Source organism: Patiria miniata, unplaced genomic scaffold (genome assembly GCF_015706575.1).
Source record: "Patiria miniata isolate m_02_andy unplaced genomic scaffold, ASM1570657v1 HiC_scaffold_24, whole genome shotgun sequence".
NCBI lineage: Eukaryota > Metazoa > Echinodermata > Asteroidea > Valvatida > Asterinidae > Patiria > Patiria miniata.
In genome coordinates, this window is record NW_024037063.1 from 13424166 (window position 1) to 13437352 (window position 13187).

Genomic DNA, 13187 nt, shown 5'->3' on the forward strand with positions numbered 1-13187 from the left:
ACGAGTTGGTTCGCGTACGAGTTGGCTCGCGTACGAGTTGGCACGCGTACGAGTTGGCTCGCGTACGAGTTGTCTCGCGTACGAGTTGACCAATCCGCGTACGAGTTGACTCGCGTACGAGTTGGTTCGCGTACGAGTTGACCTGTTTCCGTCGTGTATGTCCTTCTTTAGCAGGCCCCATGCATGTCAAGGGTTCCGTACGTAATTGTACCGGGTGTAACAAGTACAATGTTACGACTCGGCCCACGCGACCTTCGATACCCCCTCCTCCTCCAATATCGGTCCGGTACTAAATCTACTTGTTTTAGAGTTGCATGGGTTGAAACCATTGATTTAAGTCTTACTAATGGAGATCAATGTAAAATGGAGATCAATTAATGGTTAAAACACAGAGCATCTTTATCATCATTAATTGTTTCGAATTAATTAAATCAATATAGTGCGGCAGTTGGGTCGGCCCAACTATAGTTAGGACTGGAGTTGCGCCGGATGCTTCATGCTTGATAGATCTTGTTGGATTAAATGTTCCGCGGCGCTGGCACCGTGTATTCGTCGTGCATGCATGCCGCAAGGCTGGCCGGTCACGTGGTACTGCCTAGTTGGATGAGTTGTCCAGCTGCTGGGTTTTATTATCCAGCAACATTTTGCAAAATTCAAAGATTGCCATGGCCGGCCAACTATAGATGGGCCCCACCCATAGCTAATGTCAAAGGTCCCAAGTCGGACATGTAAGCAGAGCTGTAGAGAATGTTTTATAGTCGTACATCAATGTACACTATAGTTGGGACTGCCAAATAAAAATATTGCGGTGGCCCAACTACAGATGGTCCCCACCCATAGATCATTTCATTGGTCCCCAGTAAAGTCAGATGTGTATTAGAGTTGTAGGGAATGTTTTATAATCGTACAACAATGTACACTATAGTTGGGACCGCAAAATAAAAAGATTGGGGTGGCCCAACTATAGATTCGCCCCATCAATAGCTAATTTCAGTGGTCCCCAGTAAAGTCAGACGTGTATCAGAGTTGTAGGGAACGTTTTATGGTTGTACATCAATGTAAACTATAGTTGGGACACCGCAAAATAAAAAGATCGGAGTGGCCCAACTATAGATGGGCCAGCCCAACAATGGAACTTACAGTTGGGACCGTCCCAACTATAGTTGGGACAGGCCCAACTATAGTTGGGCCAGCCCAACTGTGGAACTACAGTTGGGACAGGCCCAACTATAGTTGGGACAGGCCCAACTATAGTTGGGACCGATGCGATAGTTGGGGCGTGACAGATATAATCAAGATTTGGCTGATTAGACCCGTGAACGTGGACGTTGTAGTTTACAAGCCACGTTCACGGGTCTAGGCTGTATACAGCACAGTTAAAATAGCTCTTGAACTTTCTGGTAATGACGTCATGATGACGTCATCAAGTATCGTATTACAAGCGATCAAAGATTTCTAGATTTAATCTTTGAAAATCAATATAAAATCAACTGCTACAGATTTGATTTTGTTCTTTATGGCAATCGATACAATATTGCAGGGTCTTCATTTTTGGTATTAAGTGCAAAATCACGTGACCCTTCCTTCCGGTCGAAACTGGAAGTGCCTTATTATTTGAAATTTGCAGAAGATGCAAACTTGCTTTCAACAATGTGAGTGTCTGCCTAGGCAGTACTGTGCAAAAATTTTACAGGTGACGTCATAAATGTTAGAGCGCCCTCTGGCGGCATGTTGAAAAAGTCAAACATGGATTTAAACATGCATATTTTGAGTTGATGTGTGTGGCAAAGTTTTCGGTAATCCATTGCCCAACACCGTGTGGTTGTTCCTACAACCTCTAGTTTGTATTTGTTACACTGTCTCACTGTCACTTAGCCCCATAAATGTGGCCTATTTACTGGACTGCCTCCGTAAACATAGGCCACACATCCACATGTACAAAAACGTGTCGCACTTTGCCAAATTTTGTTTTTCACATTTAGGCTTAGTTTGTAGGGTTTTTTGCTTTAGAAGCATACTCACCCTCTTTATAGGCTAATCAGAAAGTGCTGCCTTTTTCAGATGTCTATTTTTCGTGAAATTTCCAGATACATTTGCACACGTTTGCGTATCAAAATTTCAACATGAAATTTCACAAAAATTATACATCTGAAAAAGGCAGCACTTTCTGATTAGCCTATAAAGAGGGTGAGAATGCTTCTAAAGCAAAAAAAACCCTACAATTGTACAAACTGAGCCTAAATGTGAAAATCAAAATTTGGCAAAGTGCGACACGTTTTTGTACATGTGGATGTGTGACCTATGTTTACGGAGGCAGTCCAGTAAATAGGCCACATTTATGGGGCTAACTGTCACTCAGTATCTGGTAATGCTGATGCACTTCTTCATTTTTTTTTGTACAAAGTGGCTATCGTTACGGCAGCCGTTGTTTATAGCACCCTCTACGATACTTTTTTGATACACATGCAGGGGTGCATTTTGGCGGTCATAACCAAGAATTGGTTCGATGTTTTTTCTTTGGTTAATTGTTTTGGGGATTTGAGTACTACATGATCATGCGTAATTCTAACCCAATTAAAATTGCCGAAGAAATTCACCGACAAGAAACCACCAAACCAATTGTTATGCCAAAATGCACCCCAGGTATATAATTATTTGTTTCCCCACATTTTAGCGAGCAGTGCGACAGCTCAGTCGATAGAGGGAAGGATTTTGCACGGCGAGGTTGCGGGTTCGCAATCGTGTCTCAGTTTTGCACTTGAATTCTGTTCCTTTTCTAACCTGAGGCTTTGGAGGATTTTTTTTTAAAGGGAAACTAAACGTCCGAATTTCATAACGTTCAAATTCACTTTTTTCCTTCTAATTTTATATTTTCTTCTCATGTTTTTATAAAAGTTGCAGTACGTACTACCGTAATGATAGAAAATGGGAAATGCGTTACGGCTGCTGTAACGATAGCCACTGCATTTTTTGTTATAGTTGGATTTAGCCAGTAGTAGTACGCCCCGGACATAATGCCGGAAACATGATTGTGGCCAATTTACTGTACTACTAGTCTAGTAAATATTCTCTCCAGCTTGGGACCTTCATGCACCAACTAGATCATGTAAATCATTAGCCCCATAAATGTGGCCAATTTACTAAATAAATATCATTAAGTATAAATAAATAAATATCATTTACTTAAAGAGTTTTATAAGTATAAAAAAAGAGGATTGCTATGTTCGAGGTACGAAGCAGAATTAACTTACTAATTTCATGACACTAAAATTGTTCACAAAGGAACAGCAAGCATATTAATTAAGATAATAGTACATACCAGTATTCCTTCCTCCATGATTTAACTGAATGAATTAGAAGTTTTTCTACGAAGAGGTTTGGCAACACGTCTGAGGCAAACGTTGGAAAAATGAGGGAAACGTTGACCTTGAAGTGCGCCACATTATAGGGGTTTACACTAGCAATCACTACCATCAAGTGCATAAAAAGTTTAGTTTGTTAAAATTGCAAGAAAAACATTTCCAATTTTGTTACAATATAATCAGTCCTTTGCTCGTACCACTGTAGTATTCATGAGGGTCCCAAGCAGTGGAACTCCCTAGATGTTGCTAAAAAAAATGTATGGAATCTTTCATTATTTAAACAAAAATAAAAGACCAAACTACTAACTTGGTATATAAACTCAGTCTATATATATAAATACAAACTTTGGCATATCTCTCTTTTGGACAGACTGTTTCGTACCAATAAGGCACTCATCAGCAGAATATGATATAGCTATAGTTATAATGCTGCAAATAATGTCATGGTGATGACAATAACATTTTCCTGGCATTTCAACATTCAATTTCTTCAAGTTGACCTCATAACCCTTTTAAAAAAAATGATGAATTCCCTCGTGATCATGCTGGGTGTTAAATCAATGATTTTTTCACAATTTAGATCACGTCTTTTGTGCACAAAAGATGTGCACAAAATGCACGTTTGCTTTTGTGACTACAAAAACAAATTTGTTTTTGTTGTGTGTTTGCATTTTCAGCGTGTATCTGGACTACAATGCCACAACGCCCTTGGAGCCACAGGTGTTAAGTGCCATCCATGATGCTTTGGCTAAAGCTTGGGGCAACCCAAGCAGTTCATATGCAGCAGGTACATTTTACATACAACATAACCAGTTGATTATAGTCAGTATGGTGATGGTTGGCAGTCAATTCCGCTTACAACTTTTCTTTTCCCTATATTTATTTTCATAAAGACATGTTTTGAATATACATGTAGGTCTGGTCTAATTTTGAGAGAGGCAACTGCATCTCGATCGGCCCATCACGAAATACAAGGAATGAGGCCAAATTACTGCTTGCTAGACTTTTAATTCATCACACGGACTGAGAGTATACATCTAGAGTGAGTGTTTTTTTTTCAGACTGACTTATTTTGTTAAATTCAAATCTTCAATGCACATCAAATTCTTGTCTCTAGGCCAGAAAGCCAAACAGATCATCACAAAGTCCAGAGATGACATCGCATCAATGATTGGGGCTCACAGGGAAGATGTCGTTTTTACATCAGGCGGTACAGAGGTAACATTAAGTTTTTATTTCTCATCAAATTTCTTATGAAAGTTTTTGAAAACTATTTTACATCATTCAACACTAGAAGCACTATGTGCAACAAAAAAATGAAGGTATAATGTGTACTGTTCATTTAAGTTACATCCCTGGAAGTTTCTTGTAAACATAAGAAATTAAAGATGGGTTTTTCCTTATTTTCTATCTTTTCTCTTTTTTTCTTGGGGTGATCACAGTGGGGGCAAACCCCCTGAACCCAGCCCTTTACGTACGTGCCACTCAGAAAAAGACTTAAAGGATAACAGCTAGGCTCTTTAATTAACCAAAATGAAAAAGAGTTTCATTTAAAGTGTTTAAATGACACGTGATTCTTATAGCTGTCAAAATCTCATATACTGTTAACATCAATTTGCTTTGTTCATAAAATTTGTAAATGTAGAAAACAATATGTGTGTATCAATCATGTCAATTATTTGTAGGCCAACAACATGGTCATACACACTGCCATACAGCACTTTTGGAGAACCTTCCCACTTCTCGACCAATCGGGACATACGACAGAAGATGGAGCACCTGATCACAGCAAGTTCCTCCCACACGTGATCACGTCCAACTTGGAACACGACTCAGTCAAGCTCGTGCTGCAACACCTGGTGGACGAAAGGCAAGCCGGTAATGCTATGATCAGGGACCACTTGCACGAAAACTCGCTGCTCCACTTGCGAATATGTTGTATACTACGTATCTGTAATAATTATGACACGTCTCACAAAGTAATGCAGTGCACAAGTCATCATGGAATCATTTGAGATGCCCTGATTGAGTTACATAGCAACAAATTGAAAATGGACGATTACTTTTTTACCGACTACTTAATTGTGCTGCCTTTTGTTAAGTTGATACAAGAGTTTTACTTCCTTCGTTGCAGTGGTGACCTTTGTGCCTGCCTCCAAGCTGACAGGTCATGTTGAGGTCAGTGACATCATCGCTGCCCTGCGACCTACGACCTGCCTGGTGACTATCATGCACGCCAACAATGAAACAGGAATCATTCAGGTATCACACAGATAATATAAGGTTTTGCCCATCACCGTCACCGACATATTTCTGTAAAAAGTGTATACTCGGTGATGTCTGGAGTTATTGTGACAAAAAAATCATTTGGGTGGGACTCGAACCCATGACCTGCTTATTAGTGAAGACATCTTACTCGACCACAAAGGTTTTTTTTATTTCCAAAAACATTTAGTATTTTTTTTCTTCACTGCTTTGATTTTTCAGGCCATTTCTGAAATCTAGGCTTTGCCTGAGGCTTTGGGTTCATCCCCAAAAGGAGAGACCTCAATTCATAAAGCACAATAAACCCAAAGCTGGAGACAAATCCATTTTTTAAAAATATTTACTTGTAGCCTATATCGGAGATTTGCCGGAGCATTCGAGCCGTCAAACGCGACCCCAAACGAGAACTGCCACAGGTCTTACTCCACAACGACGCAGCCCAGACCATCGGCAAGATTGACGTGAACGTGGAGGAGCTGGGGGTGGATTATCTGACCGTGGTTGGACACAAGGTGAGGCAAATTCAGGTGGGGTTGTGGAGAGAGTGGCACTATGGGAGGAGCATGGGCGTAGCCAGGTCAGAATTGTTTGACAGACTACAACGGGCAGACCTTGGCTAGGCGAGGCTGTTGCTTTTTTAACTTTTGCTGAAGCAAAACAATTTCGCTGAGAGTTATGTTGATTTTGACTGCAAGAATGACAAATTGAGTGGGGCTTATATACCCCTTGATCTCTTCCAGCAACATCCCTGGAAGGGGCCTGAGGCTGGTAAGGTTATTCCTTGGGAATGTGACTGAGGGGTAGTTGTACTAGTGTGCTGACCAGCTTGTCCTTGACCACGTGGTTCTTCACTGAATATGATCTGTTTTGAGTCCCTCGGGGATGCTTTCAAATTAGGCCAGGCATAGCAATGTGCCTCTATCTACCACGCTTCCTGCTCGCATGTGCTGTTGGGGTAAAGGGTCTTTAAGCGACCCTTAATTGTGTCTGTTTCTTTTGGGGGCGTCTTTTATCTTGAACGGCTTTCAGAATTAAATATTGAAAAATGTGCAACTTTCTTAAAAAGAGGAAAAAAGAAATATGACAACGAGTTACTCCGGTCACAACCTATCACAACTTGGTAGTCTGACCTGAAAGTCAAAATTGTTTAACACCTCATGAACATCTCTGTCTCTGCTTTGTGTAATTTGCACAGTTCTATGGGCCACGGATCGGTGCCATCTTTGTCAAAGGAGGGGGCGTGACCACACCTCTCTTCCCCATGCTGTATGGAGGCGGGCAAGAGAGAAACTTCAGGCCTGGGTAAGCGTGAAGCCGTGCCAATTAATCTGAAATCTTCAGTCAAAATTTGGATTAAAACCTTGGGGCATATCAGTGTTGTAGGCCCGGGACTCGAGTGCAGGACTCGGACTCAAGTCCATCTCAATACGCATTTCCGGTGACTCGGACTCAACTCAGGTCACATCAGCAAGAGATTTGACTCAGACTTGAACTTGCAATGTGGACTCAGACTCGACCATCATGCCTTTTGACTCGCGATGTTTATTTTCCAAAAAAACTTAAAGCAGTTCTAAAGAACGCTATAAACGGCACCTCGCATCCATTTTGTACAATGCATAGGCCTACACGTACACATTCATATGGGCAGGTGAGTAGTGACTCGATCATACTCGGACTTGAACCACATGACTCAAGATTCAGACTCGGACTCGACCCAAATGACTTGAGACTCAACTATATCACTGGGGCTTCGTACCTACCCAAATAGTCCCTGTGGTACCCCCATTTTAAATTTGCACTCTGCTTAATTTTTTGCCCTCTGCTTATTTTTTTCCCCACCCACACGGAAATGAATAATTCCCCAAGTATCAAAAACATGTATTTTGGTCTGCAACCATATATGCCATATGGGATGCTTGTACCCCTTCTTCCCCCCCGACCCCCGGCCACCCCCACTTCTACTGAAATGAGCATGATGGTTGTCTTTTGGGAACATGTCAGGTTTTTGGTTGCAAAATTGGGTCCCATTATATATGAAAGGAGCAGTTGTCAAATATTAAAAAAATACGAGTTTGAATTCACCATTACTAGTAGATATGATTGAATTTTCCCCCTCCTTTGCCACAGACGTTTGAAGTTGGTTCTGAACATGCTGAAAAAAATAGTGTCTCCAGGCCGGATATAATCGGAATTGATTGAAAAGTTTGAGTTGCTCAAACCTTTTTCCTTTTTGTAACTTTAAAATCCTTATAAACCCTTCTCATTTCTTTAACCCAGCACTGAAAACACCGGCATGATTGCAGGACTGGGAAAGGTGGGTCTGTTGTTTCACAAGTTTCAACCAATAGATCTTATTGGGAGTAATTTTTGTCTCATTACCATAGACAGGCAGTGTCAAATAAACAAGCGTGGAATGTAATTTGGTAGTTTTTTTCTTCAGAAATTGGACAATACATTTTTTTTACCCTGTTATTGGAACCATGGTCACCAAAGCTAGAAGACATGAACTCTAATATTCATGACTTAACTTAGTATACTTGCATAATTTTCAAAGAAGAAGTGAGACAATAATTTTGTTGTTTGTTTTGTTTGTGTGGTTTTTTTTTTGGGGGGGGGGAGTTTAGTTTTACTCTTTCACTGCTTTCTATCAATGAAACTATGCTTTCTGAAAAGTGCATTTGCATCTATAGTCACATTGACAATAAGTCTGCTCTTGTTATAGGCAGCTGAACTTGTGTGTCAGAACCTGGAGAAATATGAGGAACATATGAGAGACGTCCGAGATTACTTGGAGGATCGTTTGCAGGTAATTCATTGCTGCAGTCAAATAAATGTTTAAGATCAGTTCTAATTATATCAAACTAATTCAATTAGGTACTAAAAAGTAGCTTAGAATGAAGATTAAACTGATACAATTAGTAAAGCATTAGAGTTTTGTTTGCACATACACCATTTAAAGTGATAGAACTGGGAAAAAAAGGAAGTGATGTTCAGACCAGAATCCAAAGTTTGAACACAATGTTTACATTGGGAATATTCTGAACAAACTGAAAGTTTAAATAATGGTCCAAAACAAACGTAAAGCTCAGTTCTAAGTTTACCTGAAACTTCTTCACATTTTGCATTCACTGTCACTTCTTTTTCACTCCCAACAGGAAGCATTTGGAGATGACGTTCACTTTAACAGTAGATTCCCCGCTGGCAGTGCGAGAATTCCCAACACGTGCAATGTGTCGTTCATAGGGCAGGGACTAGAGGGTAAGTCAAACCAACCTTATAGAATAATTCGACGAACAAACGTGAAACAATCAATTCATTCTTGAGGTGCACCGCCAGATGCATTCTTGAAGACGAGGCATGGGCGTCAATCGGTGGGGGACTATAGTCCCCCACACTTTTTAAGGTGGGGATATATGGTTTGCCCGCCCCCCCCCCCCCCCGCACTTTTTTTGTCCCGAATAATATGAACTTGTATGCGAATGTATGTGAATTGGTTGCAATTTTGCATGCACTTGGCGCTAAATGTCAAATTTAGACTCAAACGTAGTCCTAAAATGAATACATTTTCAATCTACAGGCTACAAAATTCTGCAGAGGGTGAAGATACTGCAGGCCAGCGTGGGAGCAGCATGCCACTCCGAATGCCACAGCAAGTGAGTTATATTGTGTTGTTCTTGGGACACAGCTCTCGCACATGAATTTAAAAGGCAGAGAAACGCACGGGACAATTTTCGAAGCCGATTTGAGACAAGCTAGTACATGATTTTTAAATTTAAACAATGTAGCCATTTAAGGTAGAAAACGTTCCGTGTTTCAAAAGTAAAAAAAATATATATTGAAATACTGTCAGTGGTACCCAGTTATGTAGTACTCGTACTTAGTACTCGTACCCGAGTAGTACTACTCGAGTACTTTTTTTGGAGTACTCATACTCGTACTCAAATGTCAAAGTACTCATACTCGAAATGACGGTACTCGTACTTGGGCAGCAAAGTACTCGTACTTGACATGTCAAAATTTTACTCGATCATCAAAGTACTCTCACTCGAATAGCAGTACTTAATAGCTTGACTTAACACAGCCTTATTCATCGGTAATATCAGTTGAAATGGTTGATTGGCTTGTGGAGAAATCGAAATTTCCTGATTTTCCTCTGTGCACATCCGGACAAACACAGTGGGTCAGTATATTGGTCTGAATGGGCCTGTGCCAGTTACACACAATGAACCATATTTGCCGTATGGCCGAATTCACCGTAGGCAAACACATTTAACAGCTAGCCGTGAGTGGGTCTGTATATCGGTCTGACTGGGCCAGTGCCAATTACACACAATGAACCATTTGCCGTATGGATGTATTCGGAAATACAAGTACTCTAACTCGGAAGTACAAGTACTCGTACTCGCACTCGGAAGTACTTGTACTCTTACTCGAAGACCTGTAATTGTACTCGGAGGTACAAGTAGTCTTACTCTAACTCGGCAACCTAAGTACTCGGTACTCGGAAAAAAGTACTCGACTACAACACTGGTGGTACCTGTGTTAGAGACACCACTGTAGTATATATCTTAGCTGGAGTTGAAAATGGCGATTTCCATTCACATTTGTTTAACTTTATGAGACAGCTGTAACTACGCAACAAACACTGAATGGTCTGAAAAAAACGCTAGGCAGTGTTAGTGTCACAGAAAGCTTTAATGTTTTCTTAAAACATGTTTGTTTCGACTTTCATGTTTTTATATTGCCAGGCCATCCCATATTCTTCTAGCGGTGGGCATACCGTCGGAGATCGCTGCCAATGCTCTGAGACTCAGCGTTGGACGGCACACAACCAAAGCGGATATCGACAGAGTAGTCGACGATGTCAAACAAGCTGTACAGTCGTTACAAGATGAAAGGAATTGATGAAAAGGTCGTGCTACAAAGTAGTGGCGAAGCTGGGGGGGGGGGGGGGATGTGCACCCCAGATGATATGGATGCAACCCCCACCCCCAGTTTAAAATCTTGAATTGAACAAAAATATGTGTACCATATGTTGAATCCATTACACCCAGAGTTGCCAACCATTTCTCTTTTGGAGTAATTATTAGGATTTTGAGGCATGTTACTACTCTTAAAAATTCCAGCTGTCCTATACGCCAACATTGTGGTTGCTCTGAAAAGTACTGTGGTTACTCTTAAACTTGACTGTTGTCCTATGTATTTACATTAGCATTACTCTTTGCAGGAAGAATCATTACTATTTTGTAGTCTGTAATGTTGGCATCTCTGTACACCATATAGTGCTCAGGCGGTACAGAAAATAATAGGCAGGACAGTCTGAGGTGGTATTGAGGGGTTATTTGGTCAAAGACATGGGCGTCGCCAGGATTTTTTCTAGAGTGGGCAAAGCACATTATTTCCCCAAATCCTTGTACTTTCTCTAGCATATTCTCAATTGGTCATTTTTTTAAGGTGGGCGGGCTGACATTTGCCCACCTCCACCATGTCCACCCCCATGGAGTACCGAAGTGAATACGTCACGGGCACAAAAATGTGTTTAAAAAGACATTAGCACGTGATTCAGCCCGTGAACCAACACGCACGCGTACTCCATTCGTTTGCACTACACTTTCTGGTTCTAAATGACATCACACTTTGGTGCTCCATTGACACCTCACTTGCCCCATCCTGGCGACGCTGATCAAAGAACAGCTACCAACAACAGATGAAAATAATAATTCAAACCTCAATAATGTTCCTTATGATTTACTAAAGTCATATAAACATTATGCTGTTTATGCCATATTGATATTGGTATTAGTTTTATGAAATTGGAGATATTTTCCACCCCAATCTGTGCCTATAGCCATAAATAATGTCGTCATTGTTCATTGACATAAAACCAAATGTAAGTACATACTGTGTAAGAACATTCACTGATAGGTGGGTCGTTGACCATCATTCTGTAAATTCTGTAACTTCTGGGTGCACATTTTTTCTGTCCCTGGTTCATCTGACATCTGTGAGTTTATAATTTTGATGCAGTACCCTCCAAGAGTGATTGTGAATCTCAAAATACCTACCAAAAATATCTGAAATAATTCTTAATGATGCTGGCTTGAATTCCTAAGTTCAGGTATAACAGAGACAGGCAAAGTGTTACACTTTGGACCCTAATATTATAGAATTATCTACATACATACAGCTGCAAGGTACATGTAGATCCGCAGAAATCTTTGAATAAACATCCAGTTGTGATAAATGACACAGTATTGTTTGTGAGTTCACTTGTCAGATCAGAAAATAACGGGACGCATCATGCGAAACTACACTGAATCAAACTATTTTTGCTGCTCATTGGACACGTTGGACATGTCAACCAGTTTCAATTCCGAGCAACAACTGACTTATTTGGATCATGTAAGATGTACACGAATACACCCCTCCTGTAACCCATTGCAAAAATATACAGTTTGTTCAATAAAATAAGGCATGTTATTGGTGTATGACATGCAAATTAATTCAGTAGACATACCGTACTAATATACAAGAGGCATTGTTTTGGTGGTAATTTTTTATTTAAGCCATGTTCCCCTCATTTACCAGTTGAACTTCAAAAATAACGGAAACCACATTAAAACAGTCTAATCACAATTTATTAGGGTAACATAGTGTCATCTTTATTGTGAAAACAATTCTACACAAAACGGCTTTGTACAGGTTTTTTGATCAACCAAAAACGCAACAGTTAAATCTGTCACTTTATTTTCAGTAAATTACCCATTTTTTGATTATTTATAACTTAACTCATATGTCACGTTGTTAAAAAAACAAAAAACATATAAAATCCCATTCATCTGTTCTCCGCGTCCCCTAAAATGTTTAACGATAAAAGCAGATATCTTTTCAGTTTCTTTTGAAAAATGAACAGTAAGAGGGAAGCAATGAAGTACATAGATACACAAATCTTTGGAAATAAGCACTGAAGTTTAGGGAATTGGATATGAAAAAAGCTTTTGAAAAAAATACCAAACCTGAAGATAATGGTTCTAAAGCATTGTTTATGTACGGCTGCAATATGAACGAGCCATTTTCAAGTTGAATGTCTCTCAGTAGTTTTGTAGTTAAATTTCAATTTCCCCAGACACGATTCAGATCACGCCTCTGGCTCTGGAATGGTCTAGTATCCGTATAATGCCCGAACTTGACCGTTATCCCAACTTTGCCTGGGATCGTCCCGACTAGCATTCTGCCCCACATTGATGACATGTAGACAGGTGGTTTTTTTTCTGGGCACTAGGCCTCCGAATAATCAGAAGTTGGTGGTGGTGGGGGGGGGGGGGGGGGGGGCTTTCAATAGGGGCGCTGTTCAAATCCGACCATTATTGACACTACATGTATATTACAAAAAAGTGTACAAACACCACCGTAACCCAGCTAGATCTGTCCAAATTTTGTGCACAGGCAGACTTTATTACCAGTTTTAATTTTTTGTGGGTGTCAGAGCGGGGGGAGGGTTCACATTATTTTTAGATATTTCTATTGAAAAAAAATTGAGTCAGAGCTGGGGGTGGGTTT

General features: G+C 40.4%; 1 protein-coding gene across 1 annotated transcript; it reads left to right on the top strand.

Annotated features, from left to right (window-relative positions):
• Nucleotides 1–3950: 3950 nt before the first annotated feature.
• Nucleotides 3951–12915, top strand: LOC119731835 (selenocysteine lyase-like). Its single transcript, XM_038205111.1, has 11 exons — nt 3951–4149; nt 4480–4580; nt 5048–5240; nt 5497–5624; nt 5978–6139; nt 6823–6929; nt 7905–7941; nt 8350–8433; nt 8783–8885; nt 9205–9280; nt 10376–12915. The coding sequence occupies exons 1-11, from the start codon at nt 3966–3968 to the stop codon at nt 10530–10532; spliced, it is 1332 nt and encodes a 443-aa protein (XP_038061039.1). The 5' UTR covers nt 3951–3965; the 3' UTR covers nt 10533–12915.
• The last annotated feature ends 272 nt before the right edge of the window (nt 12916–13187 follow it).

Excerpts from the sequence above, each read along its gene's own strand:
- LOC119731835 (XM_038205111.1), top strand. The coding sequence starts at position 3,966 with ATGTGCACAAAATGCACGTTTGCTTTTGTGACTACAAAAACAAATTTG. Across the intron at positions 4,150-4,479 it reads AAGCAGTTCATATGCAGCAG|GCCAGAAAGCCAAACAGATC; the intron begins GTACATTTTACA and ends TCTTGTCTCTAG. Across the intron at positions 4,581-5,047 it reads TTACATCAGGCGGTACAGAG|GCCAACAACATGGTCATACA; the intron begins GTAACATTAAGT and ends AATTATTTGTAG.